General features: G+C 39.2%; 1 protein-coding gene across 10 annotated transcripts in view; it reads right to left on the reverse strand.

Annotated features, from left to right (window-relative positions):
- SYTL2 (synaptotagmin like 2) overlaps positions 1–26,203 on the reverse strand; it is a 1,607,062-nt gene that overhangs the window by 415,351 nt on the left and 1,165,508 nt on the right. For 4 of the 10 annotated variants that reach the window (XM_044071175.1, XM_044071177.1, XM_044071178.1 and 1 more), the window contains 3 exons: positions 12,902–13,795; positions 8,578–11,904; positions 5,568–5,666 (listed from right to left, as the gene is read on the reverse strand). The exons of 1 other annotated variant lie outside the window; for it this stretch is intronic. In XM_044071175.1, coding sequence (XP_043927110.1) covers positions 5,568–5,666; positions 8,578–11,904; positions 12,902–13,795 — 4,320 coding nt within the window. The remainder of the gene's footprint in view (positions 1–5,567; positions 5,667–8,577; positions 11,905–12,901; positions 13,796–26,203) is intronic. 5 more of the 10 variants (XM_044071182.1, XM_044071181.1, XM_044071180.1 and 2 more) reach the window with 5 other exon arrangements.

The raw sequence follows: 26,203 nt of genomic DNA on the forward strand, positions 1-26,203 counted from the left end.
ATTTATAGAGCAGATCACCACTGCTTTTGAGCCCCAGCTAATGCTAGCACTTGATTAACTTTTCCTGAAATAAGGTTAAAGGATTTGTTTCTACATTGCAACAGTTCCAGCTTTATTAAAGGACATTAACAGTGCAGTTTATTCAGTATAATCTGCATTCACTTCTAGATGCCCCTTCAAGTTTTAAAGTATCAGACAACAATGAATTTCTAACTTAGTAGTACTAATTTAATGAAGTTGTGTTTTGTGGCTTATTTGACATTGGACTAATTATTTTTATGATCTTTTTTGTAGGTTTTCAGTTTTATTCTGAATTGATAGTATTTACTTTAAGATTAGGTCTCATGTCTTGTAACATCTAATGCAGTGATGACCACTTTTCAGACCATCTCTCTCTCTCTCTCTCACCCCCCTCACATCAGCTAATGCCTTGTTTTAAAAGTGTTTATATCTATTTTAAATTGTTAATATATATATTAGACTTTTTGGTCTTCCCCTTATTTTTAGTGAAATGTTTTTTTGAATCTCTCTCAGTCTCTCTTTTCTTACATCAGCTAAAGCCTTATTTTAAAGCTGTTTGCGTCTATTTTAAATTATTAATAAATATATTACACTTTTGGTCTTCCCCATATTTTGAGTAAAATGTTTTTTGTTATACTAGAACACTGTTGTTAGAATTGTATCCATCTAAATTAGGTATACTACCTTCTTCTGTCTTTCAACTTTGGAGGGATTTCTGCCTACGTTATAGGCACTGGGGAGGACTTCATCATCATCCTACAGCCACTACCTTACAGTGTATGCCAGTACTGGGGCAGTTCACCAACATCCTATAGCCAGCACCTTACAGTATATGCCAGTACTGGGGCAGTTCACCATCATCCTACAGCCAGTACCTTACTTACAGTGTATGCCAGTACTGGGACAGTTCACCATCATCCTATAGCCAGTACCTTACAGTGTATGCCAGTACTGGGGCAGTTCACCATCATCCTATAGCCAGTACCTTACAGTGTATGCCAGTACTGGGGCAGTTCACCATCATCCTACTGGCAGTTCACCATCATCCTATAGCCAGTACCTTACAGTGTATGCCAGTACTGGGGCAGTTCATCATCATCCTATAGCCAGTATCTTACAGTGTATGCCAGTACTGGGGTAGTTCACCATCATCCTACAGCCGGTACCTTACAGTGTATGTCAGTACTGGGGCAGTTCACCATAATCCGGTAGCCAGTACCTTACTTACAGTGTATGCCAGTATGGGGCAGTTCACCACCATCCTATAGCCAGTACCTTACAGTGTACGCCAGTACTGGGGCAGTTCACCATCATCCTATAGCCAGTAGCTTACAGTGTATACCAGTACTGGGGCAGTTCACCATCATCCTATAGCCGGTACCTTACAGTGTATGCCAGTACTGGGGCAGTTCACCATCATCCTATAGCCGGTACCTTACAGTGTACGCCAGTACTGGGGCAGTTCACCATCATCCTATAGCCAGTACCTTACAGTGTATGCCAGTACTGGGGCAGTTCACCATCATCCTATAGCCAGTACCTTACAGTGTATGCCAGTACTGGGGCAGTTCACCATCATCCTACAGCCGGTACCTTACAGTGTATGTCAGTACTGGGGCAGTTTACCATCATCCTGTAGCCAGTACCTTACTTACAGTGTATGCCAGTATGGGGAAGTTCACCACCATCCTATAGCCAGTACCTTACAGTGTATGCAAGTACTGGGGCAGTTCACCATCATCCTATAGCCAGTAGCTTACAGTGTATACCAGTACTGGGGCAGTTCACCATCATCCTATAGCCGGTACCTTACAGTATATGCCAGTACTGGGGCAGTTCACCATCATCCTATAGCCAGTACCTTACAGTGTATGCCAGTACTGGGGCAGTTCACCATCATCCTGTAGCCAGTACATTACAGTGTATGCCAGTACTGGGGCAGTTCAGCATCATCCTATAGCCGGTACCTTACAGTGTATGCCAGTACTGGGGCAGTTCACCATCATCGTATAGCCAGTACCTTACAGTGTATGCAAGTACTGAGGCAGTTCACCATCATCCTTTAGCCAGTAGCTTACAGTGTATACCAGTACTGGGGCAGTTCACCATCATCCTGTAGCCAGTACATTACAGTATATGCCAGTACTGGGGCAGTTCACCATCATCCTATAGCCGGTACCTTACAGTGTATGCCAGTACTGGGGCAGTTCACCATCATCCTATAGCCGGTACCTTACAGTGTATGCCAGTACTGTGGCAGAAGGACTGAAGTCTTTTCCCTGAGGGTAAATGCCCTGGTTCTTGTCTTGTTGCAATACTGGCTCCCTATTAATCATCTTGGGGGCAGCAAGTACCCACTGTCCAGTGACGCCTTTTGGGCTGTATATTCAAACGTGTGATTCAAATGCAATAAGACCACTGCTGTTGCTGATCTGCTGTGTGACGCTAATCTTGCATTTATAAGTGAGACTTGGCTGGATGAGAAGTTTTGTCCTCATCCAGCCACTGCTATTCCATGTGGTGCCTTGGTTACACAGTGTCCTAGCATGGGTAGGATTGAGGGTGGGGTTGTTACTTGTTATAATAACAAACTCAGATTAACCAGGGTGGACACTATGGAGATCCAATCCTTTGAACATGTCCTTGTTGTAGAAGCAAACCATAGGTTTCTCCTCATCTACTGTCCATCATGTAGTACCAGGACATTCTGCATGAGTTTACTGTCCTCTTTGACTCAGTGTTGGGGCAATAATGTTGTTTGGTGATATTCAATATTTAGGTCAATGATGTGGCAGTCTCTCCTGTCCATGAATTTAATTGTGTTGTGAAAGGTATTAGGTTTGCTGAAGTGGTTACCTCTGTTACGTACATATATGGATGTATACTGGATTTGGTCTTCTTTATGGATCTTGGTGTTGGAACCAGTCTCATGGTCTGACCATTCTGTGGTCCACTTTGATTTAACTTTACCTAAATATTTTACCCCTGACCTTGAACAGAGGGTAGTCTGTTATGTTAAATATATTTCTGGCGTTTCCTCTTGAAGAGTGGTGCTGACTCTGTGGATACCCATGTCAAAATTTATAAAAATAATTATCCTGCTCTACACAGACCTTTGCCCCAGGTCAAGTCTGCCCTGTCCCACTGCTCCACTGGTGTAGAAATTGAGACCTCCCTCTCTCCACACTCCCAGACTCCATCTTTTACACGTTCATATCTACCAAACTGAGACTTGTAACTCTCATGAACGAATGTCAAGACTTTGACTCATGATACCAACTGGACAATAGCCTTCAGAACCAGCATCAGAATAAATACATTCCGGAACCTGTTGCTCCATGTTTAATATCAGGTGCTTGATCTAGTAGGAGTAAAAGTACTTCATAAGTCACATGGTCTCACATTTACATGGTATGAATGCCCCACCCCTCTCATCCTATTTTCCATCTTCTGCTAAAGCTAACCTTCTCTAGTGTCTCTCCTTCCATGAATGAATTGTTGCTGATGTGACATAAACAACACTACCAGCACCTTTACTAATCCAAGCACTTTTGCTCTAAACATGTCTTGAAAAATAACTCACTGTCTCATGTGCATTTGCATCATGTCGGCTTTCCTGCACAAGACACCTTGTCTATGTAAAACTGAAATGTTTACCTGTAGTATACCAATCACGTTTCAGCTTTAAGCTGGACTGTGAGATAAAAAAAAATTACATTATTCAAAAAAGTGACTCGTGTACCTTCTTCTCTGATTCTTGAACTTACCTGCATTTATATTTATGTGTGGTATTGAAAAAAGGTCATAATCACATTTAGTTCCATTAACAAAGACACAAAGTGTCAAAAGATGGGGCCATAAGTTGTTTGACTCTGCTGTAAATGTTGCAAGACCTGTGTAGAGTGCCTACCATTTCCTCACATGTCCAGCCTGTGCAATGCAGCAAAGTGAAAAAAAGGCAAGTACACCTCTGTTGCTGAGCAATGCTCCTTCCCCACAAAACAGAGACAGACAGACACACACACACACACACACACACACACACACACACACACACACACACACACACCCTATTTATGAATGCAAATTTGTGAAATGCATGTTACACTAGATGGGACCACCCTACTACTGTTTGACACTGTACTAATTTTATAAGCTAGACACTAATAGGTGCAGGTAATTTTTCTTAACTCTGCATATTGCACTCAATATACTGTTGTATGGCTGTTGACATCTGTGGGTGTCCAGCTCAGTGACAATCTGTTTTGCCTTTTCACCGCCCAGTCATGTGGTCTGTTTTAACTAAGAGGACAGCTTCATTTATTTATCAATGTCATTTTTTTCAAACCCTTAATTTACACTAACAAGGCAGATAGTACACTGGTCACACTGTTCATATTAAGGAAAATATTTGCCATCTTGTACTTCTTTTGAATTCTGCAGCACACATTACTCTGATTAGCCCATTCAAGATGCAATTTTCATTTCTACTCATACTATACAGTTCAGAAATCATATAAAAACAAACAACAGGGATATGACATGTTTACTGATTTACAAAGACTAGACAGTCAATATTTCTCCCTGCTATAATTCATGATTGAAAAACAGGTATCACAGGCACAAAAATTCTTTGCTTTTCTAACTCTATTGAGCTCCCCTTATAATTTTTAAACTATGGCTTGGCTTTATTAGCCTGCTAAGAAGCCTTGTTTAAATGAGTGAAAGACAGACATATTTCTAGAAATTTAGAATTGCTGGCTTTAGCCAGCAGCTTAGTAGTTGCATTCCCAAATGTTTGGTATAGTCACATCTACTGACTCTGCATAGGGTAAGCAAATGGTAATCTGATTATGCTCTGGGCAGGAAGATATGTCATTCAGAAAAATACGAAAATTTAATTGAACAATGTCAACAAAGGCCATGGCCTTACCTTGTACAACCAAATCAACTGCAAATCAATAAATCTACACATTAGAGTGAATGTCATGCGACCTGAATGAAGGAAGCAAAGAAGGTACCCAGCCCTCGTTACTAATTATTAATTCTGCATAAATCTGCACCTTCAGAACAAGAGGCAAAAGGCATGCTGTTCCATCTCCACCTGGAGGGGGGCGAATCCACATCCTTAGACAGACATACACATTTGCATGGTATTCCGATGCCCAGTACACCACCTCACTTGTCCCGTGTAGTTCAACAACAAAGGAAAACCAGACAGCAGGCAATAGTGGAAGATGAGATGTCAGGACTTTTACCGACAGCAGATGAGACAGAACAAATTAAAAGTGTCTAAGTGCTGCAGAATTAAAAAAGAAAACCACCACAATGTTTATCAGAGAAAATGAAATATATTTTCTCTATGTGGAGGTATGAAGCTCAAGCATACATTACAAACAGATTTTCATTCCGATCTGTTTATTTCAGCTACCACATGCTTTACCAAACCAGTATGATTTTAGGAGGAAATTTGGAAATTTAAAGGTATACAAGATTGATAGACTTTTCAGCTGTGATGGAAAGCAGCAGGTAAGCGGTGTGCTCACTTGATTCAATAGACGATAAGTCTTCCAGACTTTTGGAAGACGGCCTAGTAGCACTTCTTCTCAAAGCCTCCATGACTGGGTTTAGGTCTTCATATGAACCTGTTGCAAAACACAGAAGCATGAACACTGCACAGATTTAAGGCTATCAGGTTAGTTTATGGAAAAGCTTCCAGAGAACAGATGCTCCCATTTCTCCAGTACGTAAAACATTTGTATTCTCTTAAAAGACACTATAGCATTCATTTAAAATGATCAAACTTAAGTCACTTTTAAAATGAGAAATGTTATGCCTTAATCAATAATCTATTAATAGTATAGCCAAGACCCCTCCATAAAAGTAATCATGCATTTTTAAGTGGCCCAGCTGTCAGCTATTGCTGATTGTTTATATTAGGACACCAGGATGATCAGTAGCAAGCACAACTCCCAGTATGACATGGGCTGGCCTTATACTGTCAGACCTCATTTTTTTTCAACTGTTGTTTTTAAGAAAATTAGACATATATATATATATATATATATATATATATATATATATATATATATATATATATAAAATAAACAACAAAAAAAAAAACATACTGTCCATCAAGGGCCTTACGGCTCCCACCCCCCCAAAAGGACTGCAGTGCACTTAAAGCTGTTTATGGCAGGGGGTGTAGGGGGTAGCAGTCCCCTTGCTGGATCTGTGTGGCCATCTTTCACTGACATTACGTTAGTAATGCCCGAAATTAGAGTTTGTTTTTTTGTATACTTTAACCTTATTAAGCTTTTTTAACATTCAAAAAACTACGGAATTAGCCGAACACTTAATTGACAGCCCAAATAGGGTGTCCATCAAGACAGCACCACCCACACCTGAAGGAAATGTGATGGTGTGACCTAATATACACAACCATCCAGCTATTTATCTTCTTGGTATTGTAATGCATTACAGAACCTTATACAATCATTCTTAAAACAAAAATGCAGCTGACAGAAGAACAGGTATACAATAAAACAATAAACATACATGCAGTACTACACACACACACATACTATGCTCACATGATTTACTTGACTGTATTCTTTAACTTCAAGAAACAGTATTGCAATAGATCTTACTTTTAATTTACTGAAATAATGTGGTCCACACCTCTCAACTGCACCTCATTATTGAGGAACATTTCTCATTGTTAGTTTTAGAAATTCCAGGTTTCGTGCTGTCCCATACTGCAAGAGTCTGTTGCACATTTATTGTTAAGATTTTTAACAAATATCCTTGATAAACATTACTGAAACTTACTAATTAATTGCTAGAACTTTTTGATGGTATAAATAACAAATTTTAACCACTTTGTGAGCTTCCCATTTGAAGCTTTGAGTAAATGTTGCACATTTTTCCACGTGCCATATTATGAGAGGAAGGTGTTCCACATTCTTAGAGATGGAAGGTTCAGATGTATGAGAAGGCTTACAATATGGATAACATCATACAGAGTGTGAAATGTGTGGCTCAATATTATTAGGAAATACTTTCAGTTTTACTATAATGTTTCTCAGTTGTTGAAACAAACTATATTTAATGAATGTTAAGACTTTGGTAACCTGCATAACCTACTAATCACCACTAGAGAAGTATTAAATGGGCTACACCCTGGTAGTTCTACAGCAATACAAATTACATTAAAGGAATGCTAACTTTATTTATTTGTTATTTATTTATTTATTTTTGTTAAGCAGCTGACAAATACAATAAAACATTTTTAAGTAAGTCAGAGAACTTCCTCTGTTTATTGCACTTGCTCAGTGACTGAAGATGCCTAAGTCCCTGCACTTATAAACTGATGCAGTCTTTATTTGTACCTCATAAAAACTTAATTTTTATTATTTTTTAATTATTCTTTAGAAAACCTTGAGGTATACGACTTTATGTGTGAACATACTGACATTTCTGACAGGCCCTTTTGCAGACTCTTTTTGATGCTGGACAAAAAAGTGGTTTTATTGTTGAAAAATGTTTGCCACTAATTAAAATAAACCTTTATCCATCAGGACAGCATGTGGCTACAGAAACAGAAACCCCCTAAAATGTAAATCTTATTATAGGTTTATAGGCAGCCTAAAGGACTATTTTTAGAATACTATTTTGATCCAGATGGCCTTCCTCAAGAAACAAATTTGGACTTGCATATTGTCATTTACCATTTAAGCAACCAATAATATCTGAAAGTGTAAAAATTGCAATGAAATAATGGGTAACATAAGGCAAAGTCACCCCTGGAAAGCCAGTTATTTCCATGTAATGCCAGACTGAAGGGCATTACTTAGCTTGAAAAATGAACAGAAGTTTTGTTATGTTATGATTTTTAACCAAAAGAAATCCTTAAGGAAAACATAAACTTGCATAAACTTTCAAATTTCTCTTTGTATGCCACACATACTCAAAAACATTAAATTAATTTCTTCTGCAGGAAGTACAGCCTTTGGTGTTTTCAACAGAATACTGAACCATTTTATCTTTTTAATCATGCATATTACACATATAATTATACTGTGCTACACTCATAGCTCTTAACTGTCCATAATTTATCAGAAAGTCCTATATTTTGTGTCATATTTTTGCTCTGTCCCTTAAGTTTTTTTTTGATGGCAAATCACTAAGGATTAGTTAGTCAATAATGCCAGCCATTAGAGTTCCATACTCCTTAAACTTCTCAAATGTAAAACCTGTGTTTCTAGTAATTTTTTAAATGAATTAGAGTAATATTAAAATTGTCCCTAGTTTTTGGATTTGTTCCTGGATCTTTCTCCCTGAACTAAGGTTGTCTCTGTTTGATGTCATCCATTTTAATGCTTTTGAAAGAGAAAATCATAACTTCCTCTTTCTGTCAAAGTGTGATGCTATTCATACATTCTGATAACCCAGTAATTACAAAGGTTATTATTACTATTATTTTTTCCTACTATAAATTACTCTGCCTTGAGACAACAATGCAGACAATCTGGAAAGAAACAAACAGATGCTCACTGGATTGAGTTATGTCTGGATAGGAAGAAACATTTCTGTTTGATGGGTAAGACACTGCACTTCTGGGAATGTCTACATCTTCTGTGTCATAAGGAGATGGTATACTCCGATGATCAGTGGTCGCCTCCATCACATTAAACTCACTTCTCACAGGTGTACTTGTTTTTACCACCTTTGCATAAATGTCAGATTCTGAAACAGGCTTGTCTGGTGAGTAAGCACTACTTCCACTATCATTAGCAAACTCTCTTGACGGTACTGGATTTTCCATAGTTTCGGTTTCCTTACAAAAAGTGTCTATATCTTTATACTCAAGGTCTTTCTTTTTAAACAGTGAGACCTCACTTAATTTCATAGTTTCCTGCACAGGATTGCTAACATTTCCAGCATTCTGATTTTGTAGGTCAGAGGTAGTTCTTTTATCTTGCATTGTTGCTCTTAATAAAGTATCTTCTCTGTTTTGTGTCTCGCCATGAGCCTTTGCTGGCTCCTGCAAGCTAGTCACAAAATGACTACTATGCAGTTGTTTATAATTCTGAGGACTCTGCTGTATGAACTCTGGGGAGTTATGAATCTCATCACCCTCACTCAAGACAGGCAAGTTCTCATGGGTCTCATTTAACAGTTTCTGTAATCCCAAGTCGAATGCTGTGAACTCAGGCTTTAGGGGTACATTTGCCTTTTCAATAAACTCTTCCACTTGAACTTTAGCACCAGTATCTTTGGGCTGGGAAGTGTTTGGAATAGTGTCTTCTTCATCTGATACATGACTACTGAGAACACTGGTCTCAGATGCTTCTCTAATTAGTTTTTGGAGTCCCAGCTCAAACCCAGTGAACTCCGGTTTTGATGGTGCTGCTGTCTTTTCTACAACTTCTTGTATTTCTCTTTTATGTGAAGCATACTTAAACTGTGAAGTGTTTGAAATAACTTCTTGTTCTGCTTTATCAGGTGTCTGACTTAAGGCAACATTAGTGTCTGATGTCTCTCTTAGTAGTTTCTGGAGTCCCAACTCAAACCTACTAAATTCTGGTTTTGGTGGAGTCACTGCCTTTTCTACAGTTTCTTCAACTTCTGAACTCTCACGTCTAGTATAATCAGTTGAACTTGTACGGCTACGCTGCTGCACTCTTTCATAAAAGCGCTGATACTCTGCATGAGAAGGCTGAATATTTTCTTTAGAAGGCATTACATTGAAGGTGGAAGGAGTCTGAGATACTTCTTTATGTAATTTTTGCCATACCAAATCAAACTTACTTTCCTCTGACTTTTGTGGGACTTCTTCCTTTTCAATTACTTCTTTCACCTCTGCAGTTTCAGAGCTCTGGTAACCTTGTGAAGGTATACTGTTACTATGCATTAGTGTTTTGTAAGATCTCTGATCTGAGGGAGAAATCTTAGCACGAACAATACCATTGTCATCCTCCTTCTGGAACAAAGTAGATGGCATTTCAGATGCTTCTTTGATCAGCTTTTGCAGGCCTAAGCTAAATGAACTGACCTCTGGTTCAGGAGGTGCACTTGACTTTTCAATAAACTCTTCTACCTCCTCTTTGCTTGATCTTAAGTTTTCTTTAGGTGCCTCTTCAGTTGATGTTTCTTTCCAGTTCTTTAATTTTATCTGACCAACAACCACTTCAGATGGCAGAACCTTTGGAAAATATTTAGAATTAAGCTGTTTTTTCTTCTCTGTAGGAGAAATCTGGTTGCTGCGTAGCAGTTCCAATCGTTCTTGGATAGTAAATGCAGTTTTCTCTTCCACTTGTGTTGATCTGTCCACTTCCTGAGTAAACTCAGAAGCATGTGTTGTTTCTTCAGTATCAGTGTCCTTCTGTTTAATTCCTGTATCCCAAAAGTTTCTTACCATTTGAAACTGAGAATGAGATGGTATCTGATCTTTGGGATCATTAGGCATCTTCTCCTTTAGAGATGTCACTTTAAAAGGTGGTTTAGGTTTTAGAATGGGTGCTGTGATATCTTCATCTATGATGACGTCTAACCCAGGATGATAATGGTTGTCAGTTTCAGAGCCAGAAAATCCCAAATTTTGCTGCAAATTACCTTTTTCTAAAGCTGTTGTACCTTGCCAAGGCTCTGTATGAGTAAGATCCACATTCTGATGAGCATAACTGAGTTCTTCACTTTGATTCATAAGCAAATTACCTGTGGGTAAAGCTTCTTTATGCAGACTCTGTGTTTTCTGGTTTATACCCATATCAGGACTTGTCTCATTGTCAAGTAATGTTGAAGCTCTATCTTGCATGTGTTTGCTAACAACATTTTTAGAAACAGTATCTTCACCATGCTGCAGTATCCTTCTGTCCTTCATGTGTTTCTCTTCCTGGTCCTTAAGGCTCGGAGCCCATGTGCTAAACTGCTGTATGTTGTCTACCTTTCCAGATTCTTTCCAGTTAATAGGAATTTCAACTTCTTCTGGATAAAGATTTGATTTATTCAAAGAGCTAGCTGCTAGTACATAGTCACCATCACCATAAGTTCCACGTGCTGCCTCTAAATTAGGAATATCAGACCCTTTAAACAAATCAGAAGAGACTACATTTGTCCCCATATTGATGGCATTGGGCTCATTTATTTTTTGTTCCCAGAATGATGTCAAGCTAGACACAAATACAGTTTCAGTTTTGGAGGGGTCAGTAGATTTTCTCATCTTGTCTTCCTTTAACTTTTTATTGTGACTAACTGCTATCATAAAACCTGTTTCTTCTCCAATATTTTTGCTTCTCCTAGGGGGCTCTGATGCGGTAGATATGTTATCCTCTACTGCTTTGTCAGATGTTTTCTGATGCACCAATCTGATATATTTTTCCATTTCAGCTTCTTCACTATCCTTTTCAGGCAATGGTGTCAAACTGGTTTCAATTGTAGGTTGGAAAACAACTTTTTCTTCTCCATTCTGATGTTCTGTAGGAGGCACTAATCCTTCATTCCAGCCTATGCCTCCTTGACTTGCAGATGGTCTTTTTAATGCACTGGCATTTAGCTTCTGTTTTGTAGTAACAGCTATTCCCAAACCGTCACTTTCTTTGTTTATGTTAGGTCCCATTTCTCTTTCTGGTTTCTGAGATGTCTTAATCTGTGATCCTTCTAACATGTTATCATCACCATCTTCACTCCTGCTGAACCAGTCTAACACCTTTGAAATGGACTCATCAGTTGCTCTCATAAACTCAAAAGTATATTTATCAGACTTGGTAGAAGAGTCATGCTTTTGTGTCCTTGCAGTGTTAGGCTTACCTTGCTGCAAATCCAATGAATTGATGTTTGACACTGTACGGGATTCATCTGCAGCATAAAAGGATCTCAGATCTGCAACACAAAATATCATGGTTGCCTTCCTTGTAACATGAGAACATAATAAACAGAAGTCAAAACTTGTTTTAAAACTGGGTTCTTCTGATTAATGATTCAGAGCTGTCTTGGCCTGATTACCCTTTGTTAGAACAGTGGCTGCACAGCTAACCTATTACAAACTACAAATCACATTACATCTTCTATATTCCAAATAAGATAACGTATATGTCCTAAGCACAGAGTACAAAATTTGTGCTATCACATCCAAACATTTTTAACAATTCTATAATAATAATTTTATAAACCAAGGTAAACGTTACACTTAATGGCTTTCTCTTAAATGTAACAAAAAATGGCACATCAGTCTAAGGTTTAACGGACTAGTTTGAACATTGGAAATGCAGCAGTACTTAAATGAACAATCGTAATTATCCATCAATCATCAAAATATCTTCACATTAATAAGCACATCCCAGTACAATTAAATCACTGCATCTCTTCAGGATATGGAAATTAAAAATAAAAATTAAACTTTTACAATTTGCTCAGAGTAGCTGAAATACAATATCATTGTTTTATTTTTCTATCTAGTAAATAAAATGCTATCAAAAGTGCCGCATTTCTATGTTCTCCATTAAACACAGAAAAATGAAGTATCAACAGTTCAAAGATGAAATGAAAATATTCTGTGCGGTCAAGAAGGTCAGAGCAGTATGCCTTGTGCAGCATGCAAAAATCAACCAAATCAAGAACATCAGTAGTGAAAGCATGCAGAATTTCATATGTAAATGACAAAAGTTTTACTTTGTTTATCAGACATGCTCATTGATTTTGCAGATTCATTTATTTTTCCATCACCCATGCATTCAATCAAAATAATATGATCATATAAATAGATAATACAATGTAAATGACTAACATTCAAAAAAATTCTGTTTAATGACCATTTGATTGTTTGAATGATTGGCTGTTGCAAGAAAGATAATCCTTAGAATTTCTTTAATCCTCTTACCAGAGCTAGACTTTTCAGATGTTGTGTCAGGGCTAAGTACTTCTGAGTTTTTCTTGTTGGTTAGTTCTTCATTCAAGCCCATGTCTCGAGAATTCTCTATAAACCCACCAGTTGTTGTTCCAGAAGGGTCTAAGTCTGAATCATATGTATTTACCTGTGGTGGCAGTTTGCCTATTGATGCAGGTGATTCTGTTGTATGGGGAAGATCTGGTATTTTTATGTCCCTGTCATTCTGAGGTTTAGGTAGCGCCTCATTACTGTAATCAGATGACTGCGCAGATGTATCTGAAAGGACATTGTCTTTATCAAGCAAACGGTCGTCTTTTCTGTATTTCTGAAAACCATCTAACTTATTTATTTGTTCAATTTCAAATCCAGAAGACAGAATATCATAATCTTCTGCTGTGTCAGCACTGTAATTCTCCTCTATAGGCAACGGCTCTTTCTGAACCACTGCTGGTGAGAACCTCACATGTTTTAACTTATCTGCTGAATTCTGTGAAATGTCATCTACTTGTGTGTCATGTTTTCTTTCATTTGTTTGATCCCGGGCAGTAGATGATGACCGGATATTTCTACTTTGAGAATCCTGATGATTACTGAAGCGAAGAACTTCTGAATCGTTGGAACTTGAACTCGAACTACGCTTCAGAATACCCCTGCGAGTTCCACCATTCAGTTCTGGCTTGTTTATAGATTTTGAGACACTGGTGTCACTGTCTAAGAGACTGTCAGGTTGTTTATACACCCTCGTTCTTGGCTTTGGCATAGGTACTTCATCTAGAGACCTCTGGGATTTGTCAGAGGCATATCCAGTATCTTGTTGAGGGTCTTGATATCCGTTGTTCTGTAAGTACACATCAGAACTACTACCCTTTGGGAATGACACCTTGTCTGCAAGACAAAAAGACAGGTACACAATGCAAAGGATAAAAACAATCTAGGTATGAGCGGGCAAAAGCTACATGCTACTGTTAGATGAAGTGGCATCAGCATTTGTTACAGAACACCAAACTGCAGTTAGATATGAAGAAAAGAAAGAAATGATTTAGAAGGAGGAAGCTCTAGAACACTGGCAATGCTAGTAAGCTAAAGGGAAAAGAAACGTGCTGTGAAGTACAAACACCACTGTACCTTTTTAAATTTGCTAACTGTTCCACTGAGTGATTTGTTTCCACAGCTTCAAGTGTTAGGACTTGTAATATATACAGTATTTGGTAGCAGGATGTAACACCACTTTCAGGGAACCAGCATCATTAGTGGAAATACACACCCTGCCTAGAACTTATGACTTGGAGAAGTTTATCAGGTGCAGTCAACATCCTTCCCCCGTCACGGTACAGTATCAATATACACCTCCATGAAGCATCCATTCTGCAGCAGAAAAACATTTCAGTTACTCAACAGAATTACAGCAGTGTAGTCTAAAAGGAGTGTAATAGGACTGATATGTTCCTTACATCTGCATATCTAAGTATGTGGATATGTGGTAGCTCCATAACAGGTCAGAGAAACTATACAACCAACTGGAGTTGAAGAAACCACCAAGACTATAGTACTCAGGAGAAGTCCAAGTTCCACACTTAATGACATGCATTATCTGATATCACATAAAGTGCATTCCTAGTACTACATCAGAGCCAGGTCTCATTATAAAACAGCAAAATGTTTAACATGATGAATATGTAATGTGAGAGTTATACTTATTATACTGACCTTTTTAATCATACATTTAGCTTTGATGACCATACTAAAGGCAACATCAGTATATGAAAATAGATACTTATAACACAATTGACTATAACTAAATTCACATGTATACATCTGCTTGTTGAGAAATACTTTACATTTAAATACTATCAAACAAGGTCTCTCAGAAATTGTCTAGTTTGCACATTAATGACGTACAGTCACACATTACTGAGAAAGGATTGTGCTTTAGAAATAGCAATCGGAGAACAAGTCATATTTTAAACAATATGGATGTCAAAGAAATAGAAAAAGTAAAGTTTGCCAGCAAAGCAATCATCTGCAATCTTGCTAAGCTAGCTGGGAAGATGGTGACTAACCCAGAGATAAGTGGCAAGAGAAGAAAATGGAGGACATGGTAACAATGTAGGGTTTACTCTTGGAAGTGATAAAAATAAAGTCTACAACTGAGGATTACATGAAAGAAACATACGAGCACCTGAACAAGGTTAGGCAAGATTGCTACATTGATGAATGGGCAGTCAGACATTCTGTAGAGATTAATAAAAGAAAATAAAGAATTAAGGGAGACATCTGCACTGAGAGAAGCAAAACTGGAATTAGCAGTAGGATAGATAGAAAGGATAGAACAAGGAAAAAGAATACAAAAATATACGCAAGCTATGAACGTTTGGAAGGTACAGATTGTAAAGGAAATCTTAGGCAAGAGCTGGTGTTATGGATCCAGATTTCTAAAGAAAAGATAACCACTGAGCATGCACATTAAACAGCCTGGGTACTTCCCAGATATAATCAAAGACCTTCCAGACTGTTTACTGGTACAATTTCCTATGTATGTTCTAAAGGGGGAAGCCCTGGAACTGGTTTGGTAGCCTGAAGTATAGCTTAGGTGCAAAGGGGCAAGAGTCAAAATACATCAGCACGACTCTGTACCCATTTCGAGATGGAGGGCTGCCTGTATACCCATACAGGGGTTATGCAAAATTAAGAGCTACTGCTTCAAGCAACTATATCCAGCCAAAATTAGGATTCAAATGCCACTCGGACAAAAGATATTAGCAAACCCTGATAAAACAAGGAAGCCACTGGAGGGCAAAGAAGTAAAGCACTCAATGCACCCAATGCCGCATCAACAGGGACAACCTAAGGATGAGCAACAGATCCACAGATGTTACTCACAACATGCCAATGAGATCTTCCCTCAGTTTGCGGTAAAAGTACTTTTTGAATGAAGGCACTTAATACAGGCTTTACACAGAGAACAGGGTATGAAGGAGATGGCATAGATGAGTTGCAGGTGTTCGCTCAGGTATGTTTAATTTTTTTATAGTACATAAACTCTCTGAGCCTCAACAGGTTATTATGTGCTAAGTCTTACCAAAACTTGGATAGGACAGCAAATTACTACGGGTAAGAGGGATGCTGAAAAACAGTGGACTTTAGAAAAGGAGTTTATTACATTTTGAGTATATGGCCTTATGAAGATCACAACCTTAACTCATTCACTCCAATGGAGCTCAGGATGTTTGCACTGCAACTTCCAATGGGCAGAGCCTCAGCCTTTTGACAGAATCAAATTATGTCCTCATATTTCAAACAGATGTTCATATATCTGGAAATACAGTGGTTATGGAAGATGTGTAAATGGCAAACTGGTCAGCACAAACTATTTTTATAGTGGTAGTATTCTTTAGGTTCTGGGTCGTAAACAGAATATTATAAGTCACAGTAAACACAGTAACAACTACATTTGTAATATTTTATAAACAGCTTACAATATCTGAGCAGCCACTCAAGTTACACACATGCTGTCAGCAGCATTTTATTCATCTAGCTGAGAGCTTTCATATGAGGCTAAGGAGTTCTGTCTGCATTACTGGGTTATTCAGATATTTAGAAAAATGTGAAAATTATATCTATATAAATTAATACCTTAAAAACCACAGTTAATATCTATTTACCTGCACTAGACAGAGGTCAAGTATTAATGCAGTTGAGTTTGCCATTTTGTAAGCTTTAACATGAAATCTTTTAAAACCTTGTATATAGCATGGTTTTGGAATTATTGATGCCAACATGAATAAGCAATATTTGATGCCTATATGTGTCAGTAAGAGTTAAGTGCAGATGCACTTGGAGGCGTCACTCAGATGTAATGAGTTAATACTGGTGGTGAAGTGTTTTCAACTAAACCTATAGTGTTTTCTGCTGGGATTCTGATCCTTGCATTCACATAGAAGGGTATTGCTAGCAGGGGCCTTCAATGACTCATATTAAAAGAAGCGAGTATAGACAGACGTGAGTAATTTGCATGTGGGACTTGGTATAACAATGTTACAGGAGGGACAGGAAGAAACTAATAAAAGTGTAGCTGAGAAATAGAGGGTTGGGATTTTAGACAAATACAAATGCTACAATAAGATGCAGAAGGTTTACAGCAAAGTGATTTGGGGAAAGCGTTATTGAAAGAACACTTAGAATGATTTTAGGGGTAGGTGGTGCCAATTTTGATCTGATGACATTGCAAAGGGTCAATGAAAAACAGGGACAGAACTTCAGGAAAGGTTATACACAGGGACTATATATGAATATATAGAGGGGAAACAGGAATGACATGTCATTTAGGAAAATGGATGACAAGTGTATTTTAGAGCTCTTGGGGTATTGGAAATGTGAAATGGGTAAAGGGCGAGGAATAGTAGACTGCACAATGTGAAAAGGAGGGGCTTGTCTCAGTAGTCAGCCAATATGCTCCCACCCACTGGAAGGGGGAATGGGTTAGGGAAAAACAAGTCGCTGACAGATTCAGGGTAAAATATGTGGATGGTGTACATAGTTCAAGTTCATTTCAGTAACATTCGTATTGACAAATAGTAGTACGGGGAGTAATGGCAAAACTGAAAGGGAAAAGTTACTTTATCAAAAAGCCAGAAAAGCCAGCAGATGTATAGCTAACTGGGCAAAATTAATAAAACAAGTACTCTGCATTCGGAAGGCAGCATTAGGGAAAGGCCACAAGATAAGGGCTATGTCAGAAAACAGAAATATTAAGATAAATGGAACATTCTAACGGGGATAAAGAGGACAGAGGGGTTCCGGAAAATAAACATACATCATTTAAGTTTATTATCTGGAATATAAATGGACTTACACATCTAGTTAAGAGGGAAAGGATTTTAAATGCAGTAAGGAGAAAGGAAGGTAATATGACAACACTTCAAGAAACACACTTAACCAATATATACATAAACACATCCACTACAGGTGCTATGCTTAAGCTCACAAATTGAAGAGGGCAGAGAAAGGTATAAAACAAATGTTTGAGAAACTTGGCTTGATTGACACATGGGACAGAAAGGAGTACCACTGGGGAGATGGAGGCCATGTACATTATTGTCTGAAATGGAAACATTGGTCGAGAATTGACAGAATATGAGAGAGCATATTCAGGATGTAAGAGAAGTTGAGTTAAGACCAGTTCTGCAGTTTTATCCTGCAAATATGCAGCTGAGGTTTAGGCTGGTAGGAGAGAAAGAAGAAATCTGAGATTCCTCTTCTACTTACTTAAAAACAAGGGGTTTAAATGATGATTTAAAAAGATCCTGGTGGAACCCTTCGGACAGACACAAGAGGTGACCTCCAATGAATGTGATCAGTTAAAAGATGGATTTAACCTGAACATAAGAAATAGCAGGGCCAAGAAAAGATAAGAGAAGCAAAACAAGAACAGATATGTAGGATCAGGGAATATAAATTAAGAAGGGATATATTAACAGTGGGAGATAAAATACATCTAATGTAGTTGCTGGGAAAAGTACATGGGTGGGAAGATCACAGAATATTGGTGCAGAGTGTCGTCATAAGAGACTTGCATACTTTTCACTTCCCAGAAGCATCCATGGAACTGGCAGCACAGTTGTGGCAGCAGAAGATGGAAAGGTGGGGGAGGAGGAAAATGAGATAGGTTGAATAATTCCTCATTATTTTGTGCAGTTATGTCCACAAAGGAGAAGACTGCTGATCTTTATTAGGTGTATTGGAAATTATCTGATGCACAGTTTACCTGTTAGTTATTTTTTAAGTTATAGCTAGTGCTTTAAAAATTCATTATACATTCAATCTAATTATTTACAGGTCACATGATTTTATTGGTAAGGAATTTAAACCTGTAGTTCAGAGAATTTTTTATCTTGAAAAAGCCTGGTATTTATCCAGGCGAAAGCGTTCGATTGTATTTTATTATTTTTTTTGCTCGAATAAAGTTTCACGCTAATCATTACTCATCGGCCTGTTTCCTCCAGCCTGTGGATTTGTTTGTTTACTTAGAAGACTGCTGATGCTACACCCACAGAGGTATGGAAATTGGTGGAGGAAGTGGTATTCAAGGTATGGCAAAAAGTGTTCAGTCTTACAAGGTGAGGGTCCACTAAAGACGTGAAGAATGGAAGTGATTGAGGTCCACCATGAAGAAGGCAAGGATCAGACAGATGTAAGCTTCTAGTGGTCAGTCACAACTCTAAACCATGGTTATAAGGATTTTATGATCATGCTGGCATCAAATTTTGTCTACAGTGATAAGTGAACACCAGGTTAGATTTGTTAAGGGGAGAAGGACATATAATAATATTGTAGGATGTTGATGACAATACAGGATGTCCTAATGTGAGGGAAAATTATGTGACTTTAACGTCTCTGAATGCAGAGAAGGCATGCAGCAGAATAGATTGATGTTACCTACTTAGCTTGCTAGATGTTATAGGATTTCCACAGAGATTCATAAGTGACTAAAAATTGTACACTGGCACAGAGGCAAGGGTAAAATAAGATGGGGACTATTGGATTCAGAAGAACTCACAAAGGGCACAAGGCAAGGTTACTCCTTTTTACCACAGCTATTTGCTTTGTAACTGGAGCCTTTGGCTATACAGATCAGTTCTGAGGTGCAAGGTTATAAATGGAGGAACATGGAGCTCTAACTAACATTTCTACATGGATGATATTCCCCTGTCTTTGGTAAACCCACAAAAAGGTATCACAGTTTATGAGGTGTTGAGAAGATCTGGAGAATTTTCAGGAAACAAGATTAATGGGAGGGGGGTACAGGAGTATTTAGTGTGTGGGGGGAGGGGTTGGTGTCATTGTCAATTCTGTAAAAATTATTTACCTAAAAAATTGATTTGGGGAGAGCTATAAAGACTGTCTGCAACTTTTCTATGATAAAATGATAGAGAAAATGTAGAACAATTAAAAGATGGAGAAGATGTGTAACTCAGATTTAGACTAAAGTTACAGATAGTTCTCTAACATGTAATCCCATATTTGTTATATTTGGGATGCTTTTTGGACTCCATCTGCTGAAAAGTCTGGATGAAGGATTTTCTGTGGGCTGGTAGGCTAGAGGAGTGTTATTGAAACAGGAATGGGGTTTCAGCAGGTCATCCAAGGTAATAAGAAGGAACTTCAGGTATCCTGTTTTTCTAGGTGCCAGAGAATCTAGTATTGTGCTGTTTGGAAATGGATTTTGGAGGTTGAAAATCAGTGGCTGGGATCACTATATCTTCTGAAAGCAATCTGGGGAAGGGTCATGCAAGTTTTGGCTCTACCAATATTAAATGAAATGGGTATGGAGTTAGGTACAATTTTTGTCTCCAGACTTTTAAGAGACTGGAGACAGGAGATTCTCCATATAAGGGGTGGAATTCAGTGTTGAGGGGAGAAATCCCTTGCAGGAAGATGGTGACAGCTGTGAACAGGAATAAAGTATTATGACAATCTACTGCAAGGAGGTAGAATACTAAGATGTGAAAAGGTGACAAGAGAATATAATACTCTCAGGGGAGTTTTTTTTACATAATTGAGTGGTAGACAGGGAGGCTTAGAGGTCAATTTGGGTCAAGACCAAACAGGAGAAGTGGCCAGTGGTTGTCAGATGTAAGGAAAGGGATAGATATATACTAAGAAATGGATATGCTCTAAATTATATAGCCTCATAAGACAACAGCACAGGGCAGAGGTTGATAACATGAGGGAAGACTGGTTTAGGACCCTGGGACCAGAAATAACTCAAACAGATTTTGTTGAGATAAGCATGATGCTAATGAAAACTATGCAATCATGTTTTTGTTTTTGAAAGGTTAACACAAATGTTTTTACACCCTTGTGCTTATACAAATAATGTTTCCAACAACACCTGGTGATTGTTAGAGATGTCAGGCAGAAGTAAGACTGAAAAGGAGGCATATTTTCTTGTGCTGTGACTCAGTGGACAAGTTTAAGCAGAATCATAGAAACCTGATAATGAAAATATATCATGGTTGGAATAATCTTATGCAAGAAGGATTTTTCTTAGGTTTAGGGGAAGTGATGAAGGGAAGGCTGAAAGTTGTTAAGAGGTAATATGAATATCAGTGAAAAAGTACAGTTGTGTACACTTACCATAAATGTAGATGTTCGAGTATATTCACTGTTGCAGTCATTACATTTGGGTAATCCGCTGGCAGGTTGCCCTCAGTCGGCCTGATTAACAAAGTCTTGTGTCCTGCGTCGGTTGTTGTCCCTTCCTCCATGACGTCAGGGGTATAAAACATGCAGCCGACGCCATTACATCAGTTTTTCTTGCCCCAGATGTCAGGTGCCCCCCAAATGGGGAGCAATATATATATATATATATATATATATGTATGTATATAATTTAAAACACAAAAAATATACCTCCAAACAAAAGCAAATACACCAAAAAGGCTTTTAAGCATAGTAAAAGAAAGGAGAGGTATAGTAAGAGAAAAACAGGGGGCTGGAGGGTGGGTAACCAGGACTGCAACAGTGAATACACTCTAACATCTACGTTTATGGTAAGTGTACACAACTGTACTATGTTCTTCGTGTTTCACTGTTGCATTCATTACATTTGGGTAGAATCCCAAAGCTATGGTTGGGAGGATGGATTTATACAGCATTAGGAGCAGCTATAAGGCCCTTCAGTACAGCAGTGGCAAAGCCAGCTCTGGATTTAGAGAACAGAGGTAAATGGTAATGTTTGGTGAATGTATGAACTGAGCTCCAGGTAGCAGCTTCTAGAATGTCTCTGGTAGGAACCCCTCTGAGAAAGGCTGCAGAAGAAGATGCAGCCCTGGTGGAATGAGATCTGATCCCCTCTGGGATAGGTTTACCATGGTGATATAGCAGAAACAAATACAATGGCTTATCCATTTGGAAATAGTCTGCTTTGAAATAGCCTTTCCCTCTGCCCCTGCAGAAAATGCCACCAATAGTTGTTCAGATTTTCTTAGAGCTTTTATCTTGTTTAAGTAGATTCTAAGCTGTCTGTGTACATCCAATGAATGCAGAATCCGCTCACCCTTGTTCTGTGGGTTGGGAAAGAAAGTTGGCAGATGAATGGTCTGATTAAGAGCCACACTGGATACCACCTTAGGCATGAAGGATGGATTGGTCCTGAGAGACATCCTGTCCGGATAAAAAATAATGAAAGGCTCCACTGCCATAAGAGCCTGTAATTCTAAAATCCTTCTAGCTGATGTGACTGCTAAAAGGAAAGCTGTTTTGAAGGAGAAAAATTTTAGGTCAGCAGTAACAGCTGGCTCAAAAGGAGGGAGAGTGAGTCTTTCCAAAACAAAATTGAGGTCCCATGCAGGAGTTGGTGCTCTCCTGGGAGGTCTTTGGCCCCTCTGAGATACTGCTTTAGCAAAGGATGAGAGAAGAGGAGAGATTCTGAGTTGTAATGAGCTGAAATGGCAGAGGCATGGATTTTTATGGAAGAAAAAGGCCCTTGTGAAGCATCTTAGTTAAGTATTGCAGAATCTGAGGAATATTGGGCATTGCTGTGCTTATTCCTTGTGATTGGTTCCAGGCACAGAATCTTTTCCATTTGTCAGCATAAGATTTTCTAGTACTAGGCCTTCTAGCCTCCAAAATGACATCCATCACTGGTTTGCTGAGGGATGCCAAGGGTGAAGTTAGTTGATTAGCCAGGTTGCAAGATTCAAAGTTTAGAGATGAGTGTGCAGAATTTGGTAGTTCTGCTGAGACAGTAGGTAAGGTGTCTGAAGCAGGTGCCATGGAGGAAGGTGTGACACATTGCGCAGGAGCGGGTACCAGTGTTGGCGAGGCCAGTCTGGAGCAATCAGAATCATTTTTTGGTTTGTCCTGTTTGACTTTTAGTAGAACTTTGGAGAGCAGTGGCAGAGGGGGAAAAGCATAGACTGATAGGTTTTTCCAGCTGAATGATAGAGCATCCACTTTCCAAGCTTTTTTGTGATGAATTATTGTGCAGAATTTGTCCAACTGAGAGTTCTGGGGTGAGGCAAAAAGATCTATGTCTGGGTTCCCCCATTGTGTGTCAACATGTTGAAAACTTGTGGTTCCAGTTTCCATTCTTGTGGGTCCATAAGATTTCTGCTTAGTTCATCTGCCAGAGTATTTAGCTTTCCTGGCAGGAATTGAGCTTGTAGTTGTATCTGATAGGTTAAGGCCGTGTTCCACAATGCCATGGCTAGTCTGCAAAGGGGGTAGGAATGTATACCCCCCTGCTTGTTTATGTACCACATAACTGTGGTGTTGTCTGTCTTTATCATTAGTTGTCCTGGATGAAGGTAGTCCTTGAAAGCTGTCAGAGCATTCTGTACAGCTAGCATCTCTTTCTGATTGATATGTAGGTGCATTTGATCTGGGCTCCATTTGCCCTGAATGCACTTCCCTGCCAAATGAGCCCCCCAAGCATAGTCTGATGCATCTGTTGTTAGGGTTTGGGTGGCAGGGGGTGGAGTGAATGGCAGTCCCCTGTTTTGGTGGCAGGCCTCTACCCACCACAGGAACTCTAGTTGCAGGCAAGGTATAATAGGAATCATTGTTTCCAGGCTGTGACAATGTTGACTCCATAAACTTTTTAAGTACCACTGAAGTTTCCTCATATGCAGTCTTGCATATGGAATTAGAAGAATACAGGAGGCCATGAACCCCAAGGCTTGCAGAATTTGTCTTGCAGATAGAAGGGTCTTTGTGGCCACCTGTTTGAAGTAAGTCATCAACTGAATTTGCTTTTCTGGCATAAGGTAAGTCATCTGGGCAGTTGTATTCAAGCTTGCACCCAGGAACGTAATTTTTTGAGAGGGTACCAGTTGTGATTTCTTTTCGTTTATGGTGTACCCTAGACAAGTTAGAACCCTTTTTACAAACGCCAGATGCTTTAGAAGAATGTCCTTGTTTTCTGCCTGAATTAGACAATCGTCCATGTATGGATATATTTAAATATTTCTTTGCCTGAAAAATGCAATTACTGGTGCCAGGCACTTTGTGAAGACCCTGGGCGCAGTAGATAAGCCAAAGGGCAGTGCAGAGAACTGGTAATGCGAGTAGCCTGCTTTGAAGCGGAGGTATCTTCTGCAAGATTTCCTGATTGGGATATGCAGGTAAGCCTCTTTTAAGTCTAGAGTTACCAACCAGGCATCTTTGCCTAGCATAGGTAGTAACTGTTGAAGAGTCAGCATCTTGAATTTTGGAATGTCCAGAAATGTGTTTAGAATGGATAAGTCCAGAATTGGACACCATGATTTGTATTTTCTGGGTACCAGGAAAAGTTTGGAATAGAAACCTTGTCCCTTTTCCTCTGGTACTGGTTGAATAGCCCCCATGTTCATGAGGGAAAGCACTTGTTTCTGGGCCTCTGCCCACTGATTTTGGGGCAGATCTGGCCATCTGTTTGGACTTGGCAACATGTGGAAGTGAAATCTGTATCCCTGGGATACTATATTTAAAACCCATTTGTCCTGGGTAATAAGTTGCCAGTTTCGTGCATGAAGTGCTAGGTTCCCCCAAAGGGGCGGTTAAAAGGTAAGTGCTTGGTGATTGTACAGGGAAGTCATTGAGACTGTTTACCATAGGGAGATGCCTTGTTGCTTCCAGTTTTGGAAGTGGAGGCACCCCATTGTTTTGTTCTAAAAGTTCCTTGTGACTGAAACCTGGAGCCTTTGGAATGTCTTGATTTGACCTGAGCGGCTCTTGAGGGGATTAGAAAGGACCAGTTCTTAGTAGGCCAGTGCCTACTAAATCTTGGAGGTTGCACTTGTAAGAAATCTTTCACAGTTTGCATAGATTTAGCTTTATCTTCCATCTTTTTTAACACTTCTTCGGCCTTATTACCAAAGAGACGGTCCTGTTGTAAAGGAGCATCCAACAATTTTGCTTTAACATGGTCAGGCAGAGTTTGCTCTTTGAGCCAAGCATGCCTTCTTAGCACAGATCCAGTTACAGCAGCCCTGGAAGAGGCCGCCAAGGAATCAAAACCACATTGCAAAGTATGTTTTCCAACTTGTTCAGCTGAATGCAATAAATCCTACAATTCTTTATTTTCCACACAGTCAGAGATTAACATAATTTTCTGTTTAAGTAGTCCCATGATATGCTATTGATATTTCAGCATATGAAATTGACAGTTTAAATCCCTGATTGCCAAGGTTGCAGACGTGTAAACTTTCTTATCCCATCTATCCAGCTCCTTGGAAGCTCTATCAGAAGGGGTAGGATTTTTGGCAGTAGAGGTCTTAAGGCCTTTGGACCCTGAGAAATGGTTTCAGGATCAGCAATAGGATTTTTGAAAAGGAATTTGTGGGAGTCAGGAACCCTGTAGTATCTGTCTGCCTTACAAGGAGCCCGGAGGCAGAGAATCAGGAGTCATACTAGATTCTGAAAAAACATCATCAACAATGTCTAGAACAGGAGGTATTGCCAAAGGCCTATGCTGAGGAAGCAGAAGAAAATCCCTGAGTCTCTTTTTAGATTCAGAGAAATCCTGACTTTCCCAGTGGAAATGTTCCCTTAAGGCATGCAAAGTTTCCCCAAAAGAAACATCTTCAGGGGGAGAGGCAGAAGGGATGGAATCCTCTGCATCAGAGTCCTCATAAGTAGGAATAGACAAATCCTGTTCATTACAAGAGTCAGAAGAAATAGAATCCTGTTCAGAAGATTCATAATCAATGTCTTGCCTAGGCCTCTTAGAAGGAGGGGGTTGGCTACCCCTGATAAGAGTAATTAAATCTTCAGCCATTTTGATCATTTGTTTTTTAGGCATAGGGGACTGCACATGTGGCCCAGGCATCGGTTTTTTAGACATAGATTTATATTTTGGCCTTAGATTTGAAGATGGCGTCAGTCTAATATACAAATCTGTAGGCCTGAAAACACCCTCAGAAGCCAATGCCTGCACAGCAGCTCCGGACCCATCTAAGGTACATACATCCGCGGGTTCCATAATTGAAGTATCTCGCGGCATACTGGACTCCAAATGGGTCTCAGTAGAGGCCTGTGAATCAGAAGTAGCGGGTATCAGGGGCTGCGAAAGCACCTCACTGAGTACCGGCGAACTGGTGACTGGCTTATGAGAAGCGTCGTCATCGGTTTTGGACCTCGATGGTCTGTCTCTGTCTTTTTCTTTACGTTTTTTAGGTATTCCGGTAGTTGGATTGCTAACCGACGACATTTCTGGACAATTAAATCTTGAGCCAAAATATTTAGAAGCAAAAATATACCAACGTTTTATCGTGCGTTGATTAAATTTAGCATAAAACCGACAGCAAGGCA

The sequence above is a fragment of the Protopterus annectens genome, chromosome 5.part0 (assembly GCF_019279795.1).
Source record: "Protopterus annectens isolate FY-2018-M chromosome 5.part0, PAN1.0, whole genome shotgun sequence".
NCBI lineage: Eukaryota > Metazoa > Chordata > Ceratodontiformes > Protopteridae > Protopterus > Protopterus annectens.